Source organism: Synchiropus splendidus, chromosome 3 (genome assembly GCF_027744825.2).
Source record: "Synchiropus splendidus isolate RoL2022-P1 chromosome 3, RoL_Sspl_1.0, whole genome shotgun sequence".
NCBI classification, from domain to species: domain Eukaryota; kingdom Metazoa; phylum Chordata; class Actinopteri; order Syngnathiformes; family Callionymidae; genus Synchiropus; species Synchiropus splendidus.
The window spans coordinates 30,627,331-30,643,000 of NC_071336.1; the positions used below are offsets into that span (position 1 = coordinate 30,627,331).

Sequence of the window (15,670 nt, forward strand, 5' to 3'; positions counted from 1 at the left end):
GAATATTAGCGTTCACCCACTGTATCGAATGGTTTTGGTTGCGGAGCTTTTTTGATCACATTCGTCGATGAATCTTGAAGTTCTCCATAGAACACACAAACAGAAACGAGAGGCGAGAGGATGAGCGGCAGAGCTCAAGCTTTTATTAAAAGTCCCGGAACATTCTTTGCGGTGCTTTAAAACGAAATGAAGACCGTGCGCTTGGCTGCCGGGATCATGGCCGACACGATAAAAGCGCGATAAAAACCCAGACGTGTGACGCTTCACACAGGAGATGTCACTTTCACAGAAAGAAGGCGTATTAAAGCAGCGGCTCGTTTTCAGTCAAATAAATCATCTAAAAAATAAATAACTTGAATTAGCTTGAACAAGTGTCAACAACCTTTTTGGGTGAATTTGTGATGAAGGTGAAGATTAAGGCTCAAAAGGACTTGAGATCCATCACCCGAACCCCAACACCTGGAGTGCAAACACAAGTGGGTGACGTTTCTAAACAGAGCGTCCCGAACGTCTTCTCTGGGGCTGGACTTTAAAAGAGCAGCTCCTCCAGACACACCTGAGGGACGGGCTGCCTCCAGAAGCAGAAGGAGCTGAACTCCGGGCAGCTGAAGGTGGCGCTGTGCTCGGAGCTCCTCAGAGGGAAAACGTGCTCGGCCAGCTCACTCAGACGGCTGTAGCTGTCGGAAGAGCACTCACCGTCACCATGAGCTCGGTCAGAGAGGCAGAGTTCAAAACTGAGATGTTTTTACTGTGTCCTCACAGCTGCACTCATGAATGAAGAGCAAAGGGCAACACACATCAAGAGACCTGAGATCCTCTTCTTCATCTCCACCTTTCTTGGTCCTTCAGCGCCTCACACATCTGAGCAGCTTTTCTCAGAGCTCACTGCGACATACTCACGAGGTTTTGTTGCCTTTGGCTTGCTCCAGGATGAGTTCGCCTCTCGGGTTGACTGTGAATATTCGGCACATCGGAACTCCCACTTGCTTGTAGGCAAACACGTCCTGGACGAAACCAAAAAGGAGGTGTTCGATCAGACATGAGCTCCAGACTGACCCCTCATCTGTTGCTGGACACAGTCCAGGCCAGTCTGGTTTGCTCACAAAATCAAAAGGTCTGTCGCAGCTACCTTGTGGAGGAGAGAGGGGGCTCCCTGGACAGGATTCCAGTCCATAACTAGGTCGACAGGAGACGACCCGCACATGCTTGTTACTTTCTTTCCTGATTTCATTTTTTGTTTTGGAAAGTACAAAAGACTCCAACAGCACAAATGTTCACTTTCCGGTTTGTAAGTTTAAGCTACGCTAGTCATGTTGTAGTGGTGCAGACTTGTTCGAAACACATGGAGAATGAATCCAAACGCAGGAGAAACTTACGCTCTCTCGGTTGCCGAAAGCGGCATAGAACGGATCCGAGTTGGAGCGGAAGAGGTTCTTGATGTCGGTGAGACATTCGATCTTGAACTTCTCCGGCTTTTTCTCGATGACTTCTCTGTTGAAGCAGAAAAATGCCGTCAGAATCCTGTGTGCTATGCTGTCAGGGTGAAGTCGATATTAACGGAAAAAACAAATCCCACTACACTGGAGTCAGTGAGACACTTGTAAAGACTGCACCTCCATTTTCACAGAAATGTTGCATCGCTCAATCTTGAGGTGAAAAAACACAGTTTCAGAGGCGCTTTGGCTGCAACATCAGTCAAGGGACAGTCAACAAGTGATGTAACGCAGAAAATGTGACGCAGAAAAATAACATCTCCTCCTGTTTTTAAGAATTTTTTCTAATCATAACATTTGCAAAAAATACGTATACACACTATTTTATACATCCTTTGTAATACCTCCAAACTGAAAGGTTGATGGACTCAAAATGGATGTACCATGGCAAAGAATAAAGAGTAATATCACTCTGTAGAAAGGGGGCGGTGCTTCACCCCGGCAAGTGCACTGGAAGCTTTGCATTATTGAGGGAGGATGTTCTGGGCGTGTGTCCTCAACAGAGCAGAAAACGTGACGCCAGAAGAGGCCTGCTGAGTCTGAACCTGTGAAAGGCGGACAGCAGGCTGCTGGGCGAGAGCATGAGGGGCCCCTGAGGCAGCAGCGTCCCCCGGTCGTTGACCCAGTGCAGGTACCCCCGGGTCATGTGCGCCATGCCGATGGCTCGCGCCGAGCAGTACAGGAACTTGTAGCCATTTCTGCAGGAGACACACACACACGATGCTGAAATGAGCAGAGTTCCTTCTGGATTCTGGCTCCAGCGATCGGTTCCCACTCACTCGTGAACCGAGTTGTAAAGTTTAGCGATTCCTGGATGAGTCCAGTCCTTCCCAAACTGTGGCAGGATGTGGCCGAACACGTCGGACCTGTTGGAACACAGAGGTGCACTTAGCTTCACTTCCAGTTTGGATGGTTTTAGGATGAGAATTTGTATTTATACTGCTAATATTTTGCTGTTTCTAAAACGGCAATTTTCTCTTTCCAGTTGCCTCTTTTTTTTTTTTTGCTCTGGTTTTCCCTCCTCTACACTCGACCCATTTTTATTTTCTTTTTTTGTTTTCCAGTCACCAACCATCTTGAGTTGGTTTAAGTCTATTAGTGAATACAAGGTCAAACGTATTTTGACAGCAGATGTCTTGTTGTACATGGAAACCTCTAACCTCAAACAAAATCTGCTGGAAAGTAGTATTAGTAGTCTCCATCAGAAACGGTGGAGAGTGAATAGATCCAGTCTTGCTGGAGTCATGAGAGCATCACCACTTCACCACCCTCAGGTCAACATGACAGCAGAAGTGCTTCAGGTCGACGTGAAGTCAGAAATAAGCCACTGCTCACTAGGGATGGGCGATAACTTACACAAGCATGCAAGCATAACACAACCTCCACAATGACAATTCTGCAGCGGTGGAGAGTTTGGTGGACTTTGGTTCACGATCGTAGTTTTAAACTTATTTTTAATCCAGGGAACCTTTGATAGTGACACTGGTCGACTCTGAGTCTCTGGATCAGTGTTTATTTTATTAGATGGAGTGGTCCTCATAGGTTCTCTGACGCGGTCGTCTGCCTTGGTTCACATCAACACATGCAGCTCTCTCGTGGTGAAAATAGTTGGATATTGGACGGAGCTCCGCTCTAGTATTGGTGGCGGCGTCCTCTTCCGCGTCCCCATTAGGGTTCACTGATCGCGGACACACTCTCACAGGCAGCACTAATGCTACGACCCGGCATCAGTTAGGGACCATCAACAAATTCATTCAAAGTGTCAAAGTATTAGTGAAATCTTCAATAAGGCAATGAAAAACAACCATTTTAGGAGAAAGACTTGTGAAAAGGTTTTTCATCACACAAGACAAAGGACAGTTTGTATCATGATTTGGAGAATAGAATATGACTAAATGATCATTTCTCCACATGATTTCTAATATTTCTTCAATATCATCTTGGAAATGTGTCCAGACTGCTCCATAGTTCAAGTCAACTGTTCAGAGACATGAGACACAACAGACAGACGGCTCAATTTAACCCCTAAATAAAGCTGGCAGAACAGTCCACCAGCGGCTTCTACCAGACACGTGAAACATTGAATTTCTCACCTCTACACTTAGTTAACTATTATATTTAAACATAAACAAATGATGATGTTGGAGACAAACTCCACTAATAAGTTTCATCATAAATCAGTTTCAAGAGAGACTGTAGTGTCCAACACATGGAATAGAATGAAAATGGATTTATTGTGATAATTATCGTTATCGCCGAAATTCCAACATTTATCATAACTTTTGTCCATATCGCCCATCCCTACAGCTTAGTGTCGTGGTTCAATCTCTCATTGCCATCATTTTTTAACTCTGAAACTCTGGAGAGTCACTTCAGCAGTAAGAACTGGGTCTTAGAGATTTTTCAAATTTACAGTAGGAGTGAGTTTCACGCTCCCACGGAGTCCGTTTTAAGCTGGGTTTGACTTTTCCGCTACCATCATTTTTGCCAGTGACAGACAAGCTTTCTTGACCCACTGACCACTTTCCCCCCTCTAATCGGAGTCAAACGTCTCCCATGGTTGACCTTTCTTCCCGCCGTTGACCTTTTCTGCGGGTCATGTGTCGTCTGATTTTGACAGACAACACAGGTTTGCCCTACTTGGTGATGGTGCCGTCGATGTCGGAGATGATGATCTTGTCGTCCCAGTTCCACAGGTAGATGGTCCCTTCACAGCGACACGTGCCCTGGTACTGGGTGGTGATGCTGAAGGTGACCTCATTCGGCCCCTCCCTCAGCTTCAGACTGGCCTGGGAGAAGAGAAGGTGGCTGAAAGGTCGTGATGTTGGAGGTGAGTTCTCACTCTGACCTGATGGTCTGCAGTGATAAACAGTGAGAGGGGAGGGACCAGCTCAACACCCTCTCACTCTGCACAGGTCATTCCAGCCTTCACTTCTCCACCTACAATCCAACTAAATTCCAGCGTCAGGTATTTTACCAAGATCTCTAATCAGAGCCTGAAGCTGGGGGTGGGAAGGTTAGTGGGTCATCAAAGACCCTCAGATGATCCCGTGGGGGGGGGCGGTAAATCAGGGATGAGGTCTTCAATCTGACTGTCAGCAGGAATCAGCAGATCACAGAGGAGCACAGATAGTGAGAGGTTTCAACACAATCGCGGACTCAGAAAAGAACAGGGACCTTATCTGAGTGAGAGGAGAAGCTGTGATCCGAGCCACCGATGCTTAAAGATGGCTGCTTCTTGTCTGTAAATAACATGTCAGAAGCGTGGGGTCGTGACAAGCTGTCAAAACAAGTTGTCACCAGAGTGACGGAGGGCCGCCTCAAAGGAGCACCACTGCTGCTCTGGATGAAATCCTCCTGGACGCCTCCCTACTAGGAGGAGGCCCCGGGCAGACCCAGGATCTCCGAGTTGAACACCAGTTTATCTTGTGGTTTCTGGGGAGTGACGGCAGGTCACAGTCGAAAATGGATGGGTGGACATTTTTTTTCGATATTTTTCCAATTAAATTTATAATAATAAAAAATTATCTGGTGCAGACAAAACAAGTGATCTCGCACTTCATAACTCAAAAACGGATCAGCAGTTTCCAAGAAGAAACAGTCAGAACGGACCATGGTCCCTCTACCTAGCTGTTTGTGAGAGAGTTGCAGCACCACTTAGAGGTCTGGCATGTGTATGACATCTTTTTCAACTTACCTAAAGGTTTGAACCACATCAGGCGCATTGTTTCTATGTTAATACATTTAACTGCATCGTGTGTTCAAACATGTGGATGTTGTGAGCTTTCCAAAACGCTACTGCCCCCTGCTGTCTCACTGAGGCAATTCCTTACATACTTACATTTCAACTACAGTTCTATTTCCATTTAAAAAATGGGCGATTTACTTTGGAAAAAAAACGTGAAAAAGCAACATAAATATTAAATAAAATAGTATATACATCAGACTTACTATCTGGTCAGAGGACAGGCGGAGCGACTTCTTGTAGGACGGGCACAGAGGGCCGCCGGGTTCCGTCTGCACGCGTTCAGTAGGCTTCAGCGTCGGAGAGCAAGAGGTCAGCTCCTTAGCCTCATCGTCACTTGTCCACTCACCAGACTTCTGCCTGAAAGAAGGAGAAGAAACAAGGAAAGTTGTGACAGAATTTAAGATCATTTTAACCATAGCATCCAGATCACCAACTTTGCTCACAACACACACATCGGACACAACAACTGTTGTCAACAGCCCTAATGCGTTGTTGTCAAGCTAAAGGAAACCTTCACCAATCTAAAGCAACAAATATTGAACCCTGGAAGTTCCCACGATTCTGACGTCACTGAACACACCAGCCGTTGTTTTTTCTGTTTTGTGGGTAACTGAGTCATCAACACTGAAGATTCAAAGAAGGAAGGAAATGGGTGTAGACAAAAGACAAGTACATCATTAACATTGAGCTTGTACTTGTGAGTATGGCATGAACGTCACCTGACTTGTGCCCACTTAGTTATACTTGATATTTCCTTTGAAAATCTCTCTTTAATGACCCATTCATGTGACGGATGAAGCTCCACGTTCACCCTCATCACTCACACACACTTGTTTGACCTCTGTGTCGACTCACTTGGTGTCAGGGGCAGGACAGAGGACCGGACTCTCTCCAGTCAGGGACTCCTGTCTCTCCATCTTGGACTCGGTGGATGACTAGGGAGGGAGAGAGTGGTGACTCGGTGACGTTACAAAACTTTGCAACACAAATTCAAGTCGAAGTTGTTGAGTGTGTCGAGTGTGCTGATCCCAACTCAGCTGCTCTGCATTCAAACTTTCAGATGTCAATAATCTTGATCGAACTCATGCAGGTCTTACAGAAAAAGACGATGAATTAATCGCCCTCTTTACGATTTCGGGGTCGACAGCTGACTGAACTGGACTGAAGATAAGTTCATTTTATGTTTGTTATTGACTTTCAGAATGTCTTTCTTGACTTGGAATTCACAAGATCATTTTAAAATACTTCTTGTGGCTTATAAGGGTGGGGAAATGCATTTTTTAACAAGAGGTTTTGTAATTATTCATATCCATTAATCATATTTTAATATTTGGCTACACATGGGCCCAAACATCAGGGTGGAGGTGAGGTCTCTTTGCTGCACAAAGTGCTCAGATCAACATTTTTCTCAGTCTATCCTGAAGTTTTTCAAACTTAAATTTTCCGTCCATCAGCACAATCTCATTTAGTCTCCTTCATTTTGGCTGTTGGTTCACACTGTATTATGTTGCGCACTTGGAAAAATATTCCCAGTGAAAGAAACGTCATATGAGACCAATCTGTTATTTTATGGGGCAGCGTACATTGGCATGGGAAAAAAAGAATATTCACTGATAAACAGAATATAGGCATTGAAAAAAATAATATTGGCTGAAAAAATATGGAAATACTCATTCATTCAAAATGTTCACTCAAAAGAAGAAGTCCCTTGCCTCTCCCTCTGAACTTCCTCCATTGCTCAGGTCACATGGGCACAAAGCACAAACATCATGAGCAGCTGTTGTTGTTTACAGTGAGAGAGCTGGCAGCCCTCAACTCTCTGCAGGACACTAACCTGCTTCACGCTGCTCTTCCTCCAGAACCACCAGCGACCCGACTTCTTCGGCATCTTCTCCTTCACCCAGGTCTCCTCCGTGGCCTGCCACATCACCAATCCATGAGTGAAAATATTTTTTTTAATGTTTGTTTAAATGTTTGAGCGATGGAACCTTGGGGAGCTTCTTCTGAAAGGCCTGCATGCTGAGGATGAGTGGCGCCGCCAGGGTCCAGTTGTAATATCTGATGAAGAGACACAGCATTACTCCCAGCAGCTTCCACAGGACTGAGCTTATGTTCAGCTGGCGGCCCACTGGTTGGATATCCTGACCACCAGGTTGGGGTTGTCGATGATGGCGGGGTTCTCCGCGAACTCGTTGTAGGTGATGATGTGCTCCATGAATCTCTCTGGAGGGAGGACAGGCGCGATGAGTTCACCTGGCCGTCCTTGTTCTGACAACATTACCTTTGGAGATCTCAGAATTCTCCCCCACCCCTCCGCAGAGTGACAGGGTCACGTCCGGCAGGTCACTGGCCGAGTCTGACAGACACTCGGTCCCGCTATCTGCCGCTGGGCTTCCCATCGACTGAGGCGACTGAGAGTCTGAGCGTCTCGCGCTCTCCACATCGCTGCCGTCGACAAAGAGAGACGTCATAAGAGACACCACAAAAATGATGATCACAAACATCAAACTGTAGCAGCTGTGTACTTTTTAGGGAAGTAGCGAGCCACGACCTCGGGCTCCAGCACGTTCAGGTCATCCAGGTAGATGTCTTCAGGTCCCTGGTGCTGACTCCTCTTCCTCACACCTGATGAAGACGGAACCAGCTGAGATCAGGGTTCCACTTCCTGTCCTACTGAACATGCGAACGCCGACCCCACAGGCAGAGAACACAACCCTCCTGTCAACACTGACACTGCGGTTTTCAGCTGACAATGAAGAAGTCGGATTAGTTTTTACTAAAGAAAATCTGATTTTTAATTTACCCCCTTTCAATCAATCAATGTGAACAACAGGGAGAAACTATTGGATGTGGATGCATTTGTTTTTAAGCAAATTTGTTCTACTTTTGCTTTTTAAATGTGCTTCATTGAAGTACTTAAAAAGTCATTTGTATTACAAGTGAGTGCAAGATACTAAAGTTCAACAGAAGTTAGCTCCAGATGCTAACAATTCTAAAAGTGCTTTAGTTACGCCCCCGAGTGACGTCTCCTGATGTAGGACTTCCATGTCGGAAAGTTTGAGAATCCTCACCACGCGGAGTACGCAATCCAAGATGGCTTCCCCGAGCGTAAACAGGAAATAGAACTATCTATTCAGCAAAGTTTCTATCGGGACAAGACCTGTGTGAGAACACCTGGGTGTCACTATCTTGTATTCCGACTTTGATCCTGGACACTCTGAACTCAGATGTGACATCATTCCCAGGGAAGTTTTCCTACTTCAGAGGTAACTGGGACGCAGCATTTAAGTGCTTGCAGTGACAAAAAATAAATAAACAACACCATCTTGTACTTGCCTTTGTGCCATGTGAAAAAAAAAAAAAAAAAGTATTTTCTCGACTATAAGCCGCTACCTTTTTCTCGCGATCTGAACCCTGCCTCTTATACAACGATGCAGCTAATATGCATTGCATTTTCTGCGGTGCAGACAGAACCAGTGCACCCGTGGCTTATGGAACGGTGCGGCTTATGAACGAAAGAAGATCTATTTTCCTTCTTAAATTTCATGGGTGGGGCTAATATTCCGGTGCGATCTATAGTCCGGAAAATACGGTACTTCAATTCAGACTTATTTAATTCAAACTCATGTTACCTCTTCTTTTGTTTTGGGGCTCAACAGGTTTGGTTTCTGAGCCCGGTGTTGACGTTTGTTGAGCCTTTTCACAGCTTCCACTGGCTCCCGACCCGCTGTCCAGCCGGGTCGGTGGAGTCGAGGTCCATCGGGTCGCGCGGGCTGCTGTTGTGCTGAGCTTGCCGGTGCTGGAACCCGGAGCTGAAAAGCTGAAATGTGAAAGTTCTGGTTTGCGCTGAGTCATGCTTGTGTCAGGCGCACAGGCTTCAGCACGCAGCAGAGATTCACTGCTCTGGTCCGGTTTGGGAGTCCGAGGTTCTGGTTTAACGATGCCGCAGGCGGGAAGGTCCGGAGCGTCGGCCGCCATGGCCTCGCAGGTCAGGATGACCCGGAAGTGAGTGTTTTCAGACGGAGTGATGGTCACTGGTTTGGACTCCAATTTTTCCTTTTTGTTGACCTGCACACACAAACCCAACATGATCCATGCGGAAACTCATTCTCATACATTCCGAATGTTTATCCAGGTTTTCAGTTAGCCAAAAAAAAACAACAATTGCTGAGCAAAACTCACCCTGGTTGATTCTGGAAACTCCCCCCAGGTCCACTGCATGTGCGACTCGCCTCGGAACAAGTTCTCTGCTGGCTTGACGGTCAGCTCCGAGTCGCTCTTGGGCGAGGAGGCATCCCTGCTGCAACACATGATGATGGACAGGACTTGGTGTCATCGGTCTGCAGGCCTGACATGCCGAACATCTGAGACCTTACTCAGCGCAGGGGGCCCAGTCTCCGTCAGAGAAGGGGTAGCAGTCCCACTCCAGGGAGGTCAGCGGCGAATGCTTCCTCACGTCCTCGCTGTCCTTCACTGCCACTGACCTGAGAAAGACAAACCTATTAAACCGAAGATGACGGAAACACGGTCTGAACTCACCAGGAGTTGCTCTGCTCCTCATCTGAACTGAGCTCACACAGCTCCACATCGCCCCCTGCAGGTGCGTTCTGCTCCTCTTTGCGTTGCTCGGTTTTGTGCTTCTTCCGACGACGTTTTTTCTTTTTCACATTTGAACACGACTGGAAGCTCCCTGTTGCAAACTCTTCTTCCGGCGGAATGTTCTCTCTGATCCGGAAGAGAGGGTCCTCGGTGGGAATGGGCGAGGTGACCAGGTGTGCCGGGACCATCTGTAATCCAGTGTCAGACCATGAACTCTGGACCATAAGACTAAACGTATAACAAAGACATGTCGACACTCCAAACCTACAGTGTTGTGCTCCGTCTCCTGGACAAAGAAAGCTTCTCCGTTGTCGCCTAGCTTCATGTGCAGCTCCACAGGTTCCCCGTTGATTTCAATGTCGATCTGTGGAAAGACATTTGTGTACTCACTTTGACTTGGACCTTTGAATTGGAGCAGATATGTTTCTATTTCTGCTTCCTATTGTCACCAAGTTCTTTTTTCCCCAGACAAAGCTCTTTTCAATGCTGCTATTCTCAGAGAAGATGATGAAAAACAGAAGCACACAGTGATGAAACTGGACATGAACTGAAGAAAACAGAGCAGTTTGTGATTTCAGAATAATTTCTCTGGAGGGAACTACCAACTCAACACAGATTTCGGTGACATATTTTAGTATGTTTCTTTTTAACTTCTGCAGACAGGGGAACAATTGCTGTTTATACTTCAATAAAACCAAATTAATTCTGACTTGCTCAGACTATGTGATATGACTGAAGGAGACAGCACCAGTGCATTTTTTTCTCCAATTCAAAATTATATGTGCAAATTTTCAGGTATTTTAATTGTTTTTTTTGTTTTTTTTACAAAATAATGTTGATTATATGTAAGTGTTCCTGGTTTTATTCAGAAATAAGAGCTTATTTTATTTTAATAAAATATTTACCTTTCAGCAAATGATGAACATTTTTGTCTGTCTTTTTGACCCTCAACTTTCGTACAATTATGATGACAATAATCATCTCTTTTTAACTTTAGACAGCATTTCACTTGCATATAACTGGATGAATGAGAATTAACTTGCGATTCTCAGTCAAGTAGCTGGTGGAGAAAGAGTAAAGGGACACCCTGGAAAGCTCACAGGTCCATCACTGAGTACACATGAGTGTCGGGAGAAGCCCACCAACATATAAAGCCACTCACTGCAGCGCGGACCACTTGTCCATCGCAAGTTGCACACTCACCACTTTCTCTCTGGAGCGAAGCACACCAAGCTTTCCGAAGCGAACGTGGAAAGGCGAACACTGGAAAGTCCCATCAGGCTGTCGGACCACGATCACGTCGATGCAGCCGGACAGCGTGGCCTGATTCAGGCCCTTGTAGAGCTCCTTCACCGTCACCAGGACCTGACCGGCCAGCTGACCCACGTAGTTCATCCTCTCCACCTGCACCGCCACACAGAGCTCAAGGTGGATCCTCCACAGGAGAACCATTCAACAGAGCCCAGATCAGAAATGAGAGCTGGTCCTTCAACCTGATCAGGTGGTGATCAAGACTTAACAGCGGTTCAACAATCACTGGATTCAAATTCAAACGGTTTGTACAAGAGTCTTTTGTGTGGAGTTTTTCAGTAACCTGAGTGACGCAAGTTTTAATCTCACAGAGCCATGAATGTTGCACTGTGAAGTCGGCCTGTTGCGACAGAACAATCACTGGACATGGTGAGGTTTTCATTTCTCCCAATGAAATGTTTACAGGATAGAAGACTTCACTGCACACCAGAGCCCCCCACCCCCCAGCCTGCAGGGAACTACATTCTACTGAGGTGCTACAGTCAAGCCTTTTGGTGATGGGAGGGAATTCACTCATTCATTCATGCATTACTTCACAACACTAGCTGCACTGTAATACAAGGTGTGCTCTGAAAATACACAAATTTACATAGATATAGATGTTAGATTTCTTTGGTAACGATAATACAAAGTATGATCCAAATGGTATTTGGATTGGATAAAATAATACATTAATTTCCAAGTGATTTTTTTGTTTCATTTTTATATTTTATTATTTTATTAAATTGACAACTTATATGTTACTTTTTGTCTTTATTTAATCCCTACATTATTGAATATCTTTCAGTCAATATGGAGTTTTCAATTTTAATACTGCAAATCATCATAAGGCACAATGTTATTTTTGCGGTGTAAAAAAAAAGAAAAAGGTATATCAGAAAACAATATAAATTCATTAAACAAATAGGAATTTAGGGAGAACAATATAAAAAACATACATACATAATAAAGCAGAAAAAAGCAACAAATTAAGATGAACGAAAAGGGAATGTTACAAGAAAAAAGAAAATATACAGACTTACAAATATTTAACACTTAATATTTATTCGATTAAATAGAAAATGAATACTTGAATAATGTTTCAGTTTTGACGTGGTGCTCATAGGACCCAGAGGACGACAGGACGGTCCAAAGTTGGCCCCTTAACACCAGCGCCAGACGACCAAAAGCTGATTTAGGGAACTCTAAAGTACATATTTGTCACGTCAGCGCTTTGTTGCAGATCGACAGGAAGTGTCCTGATTTGACAACCAGTTTCTGCTTTTCAGTCAGGAAGACTTCCAGACTCCAAGTCAAGAGTCAAACTCTTGGGGTCACCATGTTTTATTTTGAGTTAAATGAAGCATTATTCTGAGTGATCTTTTTCATTTTTTATTTAACTTCACTAGTCATCTGAAGCTTTTGCATCAAGTTAAAAGATCTTGTCAGTGTCTATAGTTCCCAGCAACAGCTTTCATTCTGAGTCACTTCTCTGAATTCTGATTTGACTCTTGTCGGCACAAACAAATCAGTCCCACATTCTCAGAGATCCACAGAGATCTCAGAGAGGACACGCTACGTGACTGCTCCAAGGTCCCGCGCATCTCCAGAGCAGATGTTTTTGGTTTGTCATCCACAACAGAAAACCATTCCTGGTCACAGTAGTTTACCTTCCTTATGATGATTGTTGGTGCGGAACACAATATTTGGGTTGAGGCTTCCTCTCATTAGATTTCTATGAGAATAAATCTTGCTTGAGGCGAATAGTCAGGAACCATCCGCTCCAGCAGCTGTGCTCCAAACATCTGTGGTCACACCAACCAATCCGTCCAAACTTCATCTCCACGCGTCTTTGTGATGGACTCATTTCTCATCTTGTCACTTCCATAGCAACCTCCGCATCTTCTTCTCTGACTCCTGACTCTCCAAACCACACATCATGGCAGTGACCAATCTTGCCTGACAAAGCGACTCTTGCAGCTACCACGGTTTCCAAATCCTCCACCCTGCCTGCACTCACTTCTTCACCTCCTCACCTCTCTCCATCATCGGCTGGCCGATATATCGGCGCCGATATGGCCATTTATGACGTCATCATGATCGGCCAATCAAATGATCAATCATGGCGCTACCAAGAGGCAAACGAACAAGTGCTAATGGGAGCAAACCACAAGCAAAAGGGAATGAAATACATTTTTTTTATACAGAGCAGTTTGTCTTGCTTATTACTTATTTTGCTTGCTACGAGTGTTGTTCAATATTGTTATTCAGTAGGTTTATTTAATTATTTAAATTGTGTGTGATTTAGTTGAGTGGAAAAAAGAAAAAAAACAATAGGTATCGGCCTGTTGGGAATCCAAAAAAAAAAAAAAAAATATATATATATATATAAATATATATATATATATATATATATACACTTTTTTAAGTATGTATAAAGCGATCAGTGCAGCCCTACTATCATTTAGCCCAGATGAAAAATGACACATATGAGTTTCACTTGAAACCACAGATGTCACAACCTGTGTCAGTGGTGCGGCGGCCGGCTCGGCCCCTGCCACACACTTAGCGGAGCAAGACCTTAAGAGGTGTTAATCCCCTTTACAGGATTAGAACCAATCTAGCTTTCCCTCTCCCCGCACGTTCCACCTCTCCCCCTTTCCAAGTCTCCAACGTGACTTTGGCAGTGTTACAGTAGTTTTCCAAGAATGGGAAGTACATAACCTAAACAAAACAACTTTTTAAAAATGACAGCAAGTATATGTTCGTGTCAAAAGACTTCACAAATCAAAAGGTCAATGGATGAAATTCAGTCATTTGGAAAACAAAGAATGTGTTTTTTTATCTAAAAGATTATCAATTGAATTACCTCGAATTTGTTGAGCCAGTGTAAACACAGCCGGAGATTCGGTTCTGAGGCAGGAGCAGGAGATATAAACATCAATGAGATGCCAATGTTGACTGACTCAACAAAAACATTCCTCAATTTCACAATTCATTTCTGTGCAGTCCATCATGACGCGTGTTTCTGAGGTGGGTTGGCTGCTGCTGTTATTGTTGTTGTTGTTGTTGTTGTTGCCTCAGAGCGGTGCCAGATCCTGTGTCAAACTCCAGGCCCCAGGGCCAAATCCAGTCATCATTCTACCCGTCCTGTGGCCGCTTTAAATACATGTTGGCTTGTAAAGGTTTGCCAAAACTAGATGTGGTTTGTTGTTTTCAAGATCTTTCTTAGCTTGGACTGCGTTTAAAATATTGGCCCGTTGTGTGACAAGACTTTCAGCAACTTCATGGATTTTTTTCTGGATAATTTTCAGTAATTCTTGGCGGCTGAATGGCTCAGTAAAATATAAAAATGTAAAATAAAACAGCCACCTTTCTCAATCTCTACACACATGATCCCTGCTAACAGTAAAGCAAGGTGTTACAATGTTATAATGTGAAGGGTTTTTACAGCCTGCAAATATACAATAAGAAAACAACTATATGTTTTTTTATTTTATTCTTGGATTTTCCCTTTATTCAAGGTAACTTTCCAGTTTATTTTTACTCTTAAAATACAAGGCTTTTTCAACCTGATTAGTCGCAAATGCTAATTATTTTAAACTACATTACCACTAAAAAGTCATGACTTATTTTGCTAGCTAAAACGAAAAAGCCATATATGTCGTGACAAGCCACGTTTGAATAACTTATACGAAAACATTTCACAGTAAACACGACGTCCCTGACGTCAAGTCATATTGTTTCAGTTTCACTGCAAATATCCGGCCAAAAATGTCGAGTGTTTGATTTTGTCCCTCAGAATAAACTTACACTGCAGAAGAAAAGCTCAGCAACGAGGCGAGGTGCGTTCAAGAACACATAGAACAACAAAATTAAATACCGATTTACGAGCGACAAAGTGAAAGTCGACGAAAGCTTGATGGAACAAAACGATGCTCCGATGACGCCATCGAACACAGCACATTTTTAACTGGTTAAAACCTTCCAAATAAAACGGGAGCTATAATTCATGAGCCTGACCGGACCTCGATTAAAAGCACACGTTTCGAACCACAAACGCAGGAGGGATGTAGAGAGAGAAGGAGAAGTTTACCTGCCGTTAAAGTCCCGCAGCAGGTTGTTTGTTCTCAGCCGCCTCTGCTGTGAGACCCGGTGAGCGCGTCACGTGACCGCTGGAGCTTCTGCGTCACGAGGGACACGACGCAAGAGGCGATTACGTTGGTAAAAATAATTATACTAGACCAAACTAAAGCAACAACACGGCTTTAAATAGATCCATTAAAAATAGCAACAATGAATATGTGCCTTTCTTTAATGGACACAAAAGATGACTTTCCCCAAAATATTCCAAAATATTAATTGGATCCACTCAGTCTGTGCTAAAACATTTGGGTTTAACAGTTTAATAATAACGGGTGATATTTATTTATTTATTCAATCATTTTTATTATGAAGAGTGAAATTAAAAAAAATAGTTTTATTGTCTTAAGTAAAAATGATTTTTTTTTTCTTTTAAACAAAAATATTTATTTGAGCA

At 44.0% G+C, this 15,670-nt stretch overlaps 1 protein-coding gene across 6 annotated transcripts; it reads right to left on the reverse strand.

The window, feature by feature from the left end:
* Window positions 1-139: 139 nt before the first annotated feature.
* On the reverse strand, window positions 140-15,299 carry LOC128755401 (phosphatidate phosphatase LPIN2-like). 6 transcript variants are annotated; one of them, XM_053858814.1, is made up of 22 exons: window positions 15,227-15,267; window positions 14,000-14,043; window positions 11,044-11,244; window positions 10,109-10,204; window positions 9,781-10,028; window positions 9,618-9,725; window positions 9,424-9,541; window positions 8,874-9,309; window positions 7,767-7,866; window positions 7,523-7,686; window positions 7,371-7,464; window positions 7,230-7,299; window positions 7,076-7,159; window positions 6,097-6,176; window positions 5,445-5,598; window positions 4,134-4,282; window positions 2,273-2,359; window positions 2,039-2,191; window positions 1,377-1,491; window positions 901-1,004; window positions 557-677; window positions 140-459 (listed from the first exon to the last, which is right to left on the reverse strand). In XM_053858814.1, exons 3-22 carry the CDS (start codon window positions 11,233-11,235, stop codon window positions 442-444), a joined length of 2,691 nt encoding a protein of 896 aa, XP_053714789.1. In that variant the 5' UTR covers window positions 11,236-11,244; window positions 14,000-14,043; window positions 15,227-15,267; the 3' UTR covers window positions 140-441. The 6 variants fall into 6 exon arrangements, with proteins under 6 accessions (XP_053714789.1, XP_053714788.1, XP_053714784.1 ...); XM_053858813.1 differs by having other exon boundaries at window positions 140-677; window positions 9,424-9,538; XM_053858809.1 differs by having other exon boundaries at window positions 140-677.
* Between the last annotated feature and the right edge of the window lie 371 nt (window positions 15,300-15,670).

Excerpts from the sequence above, each read along its gene's own strand:
- LOC128755401 (XM_053858810.1), bottom strand. The coding sequence starts at position 11,235 with ATGAACTACGTGGGTCAGCTGGCCGGTCAGGTCCTGGTGACGGTGAAG. Across the intron at positions 10,029-10,108 it reads AGGAGACGGAGCACAACACT|ATGGTCCCGGCACACCTGGT; the intron begins GTAGGTTTGGAG and ends ACTGGATTACAG. Across the intron at positions 1,005-1,376 it reads CTTTCGGCAACCGAGAGAGC|GACGTGTTTGCCTACAAGCA; the intron begins GTAAGTTTCTCC and ends GGTTTCGTCCAG.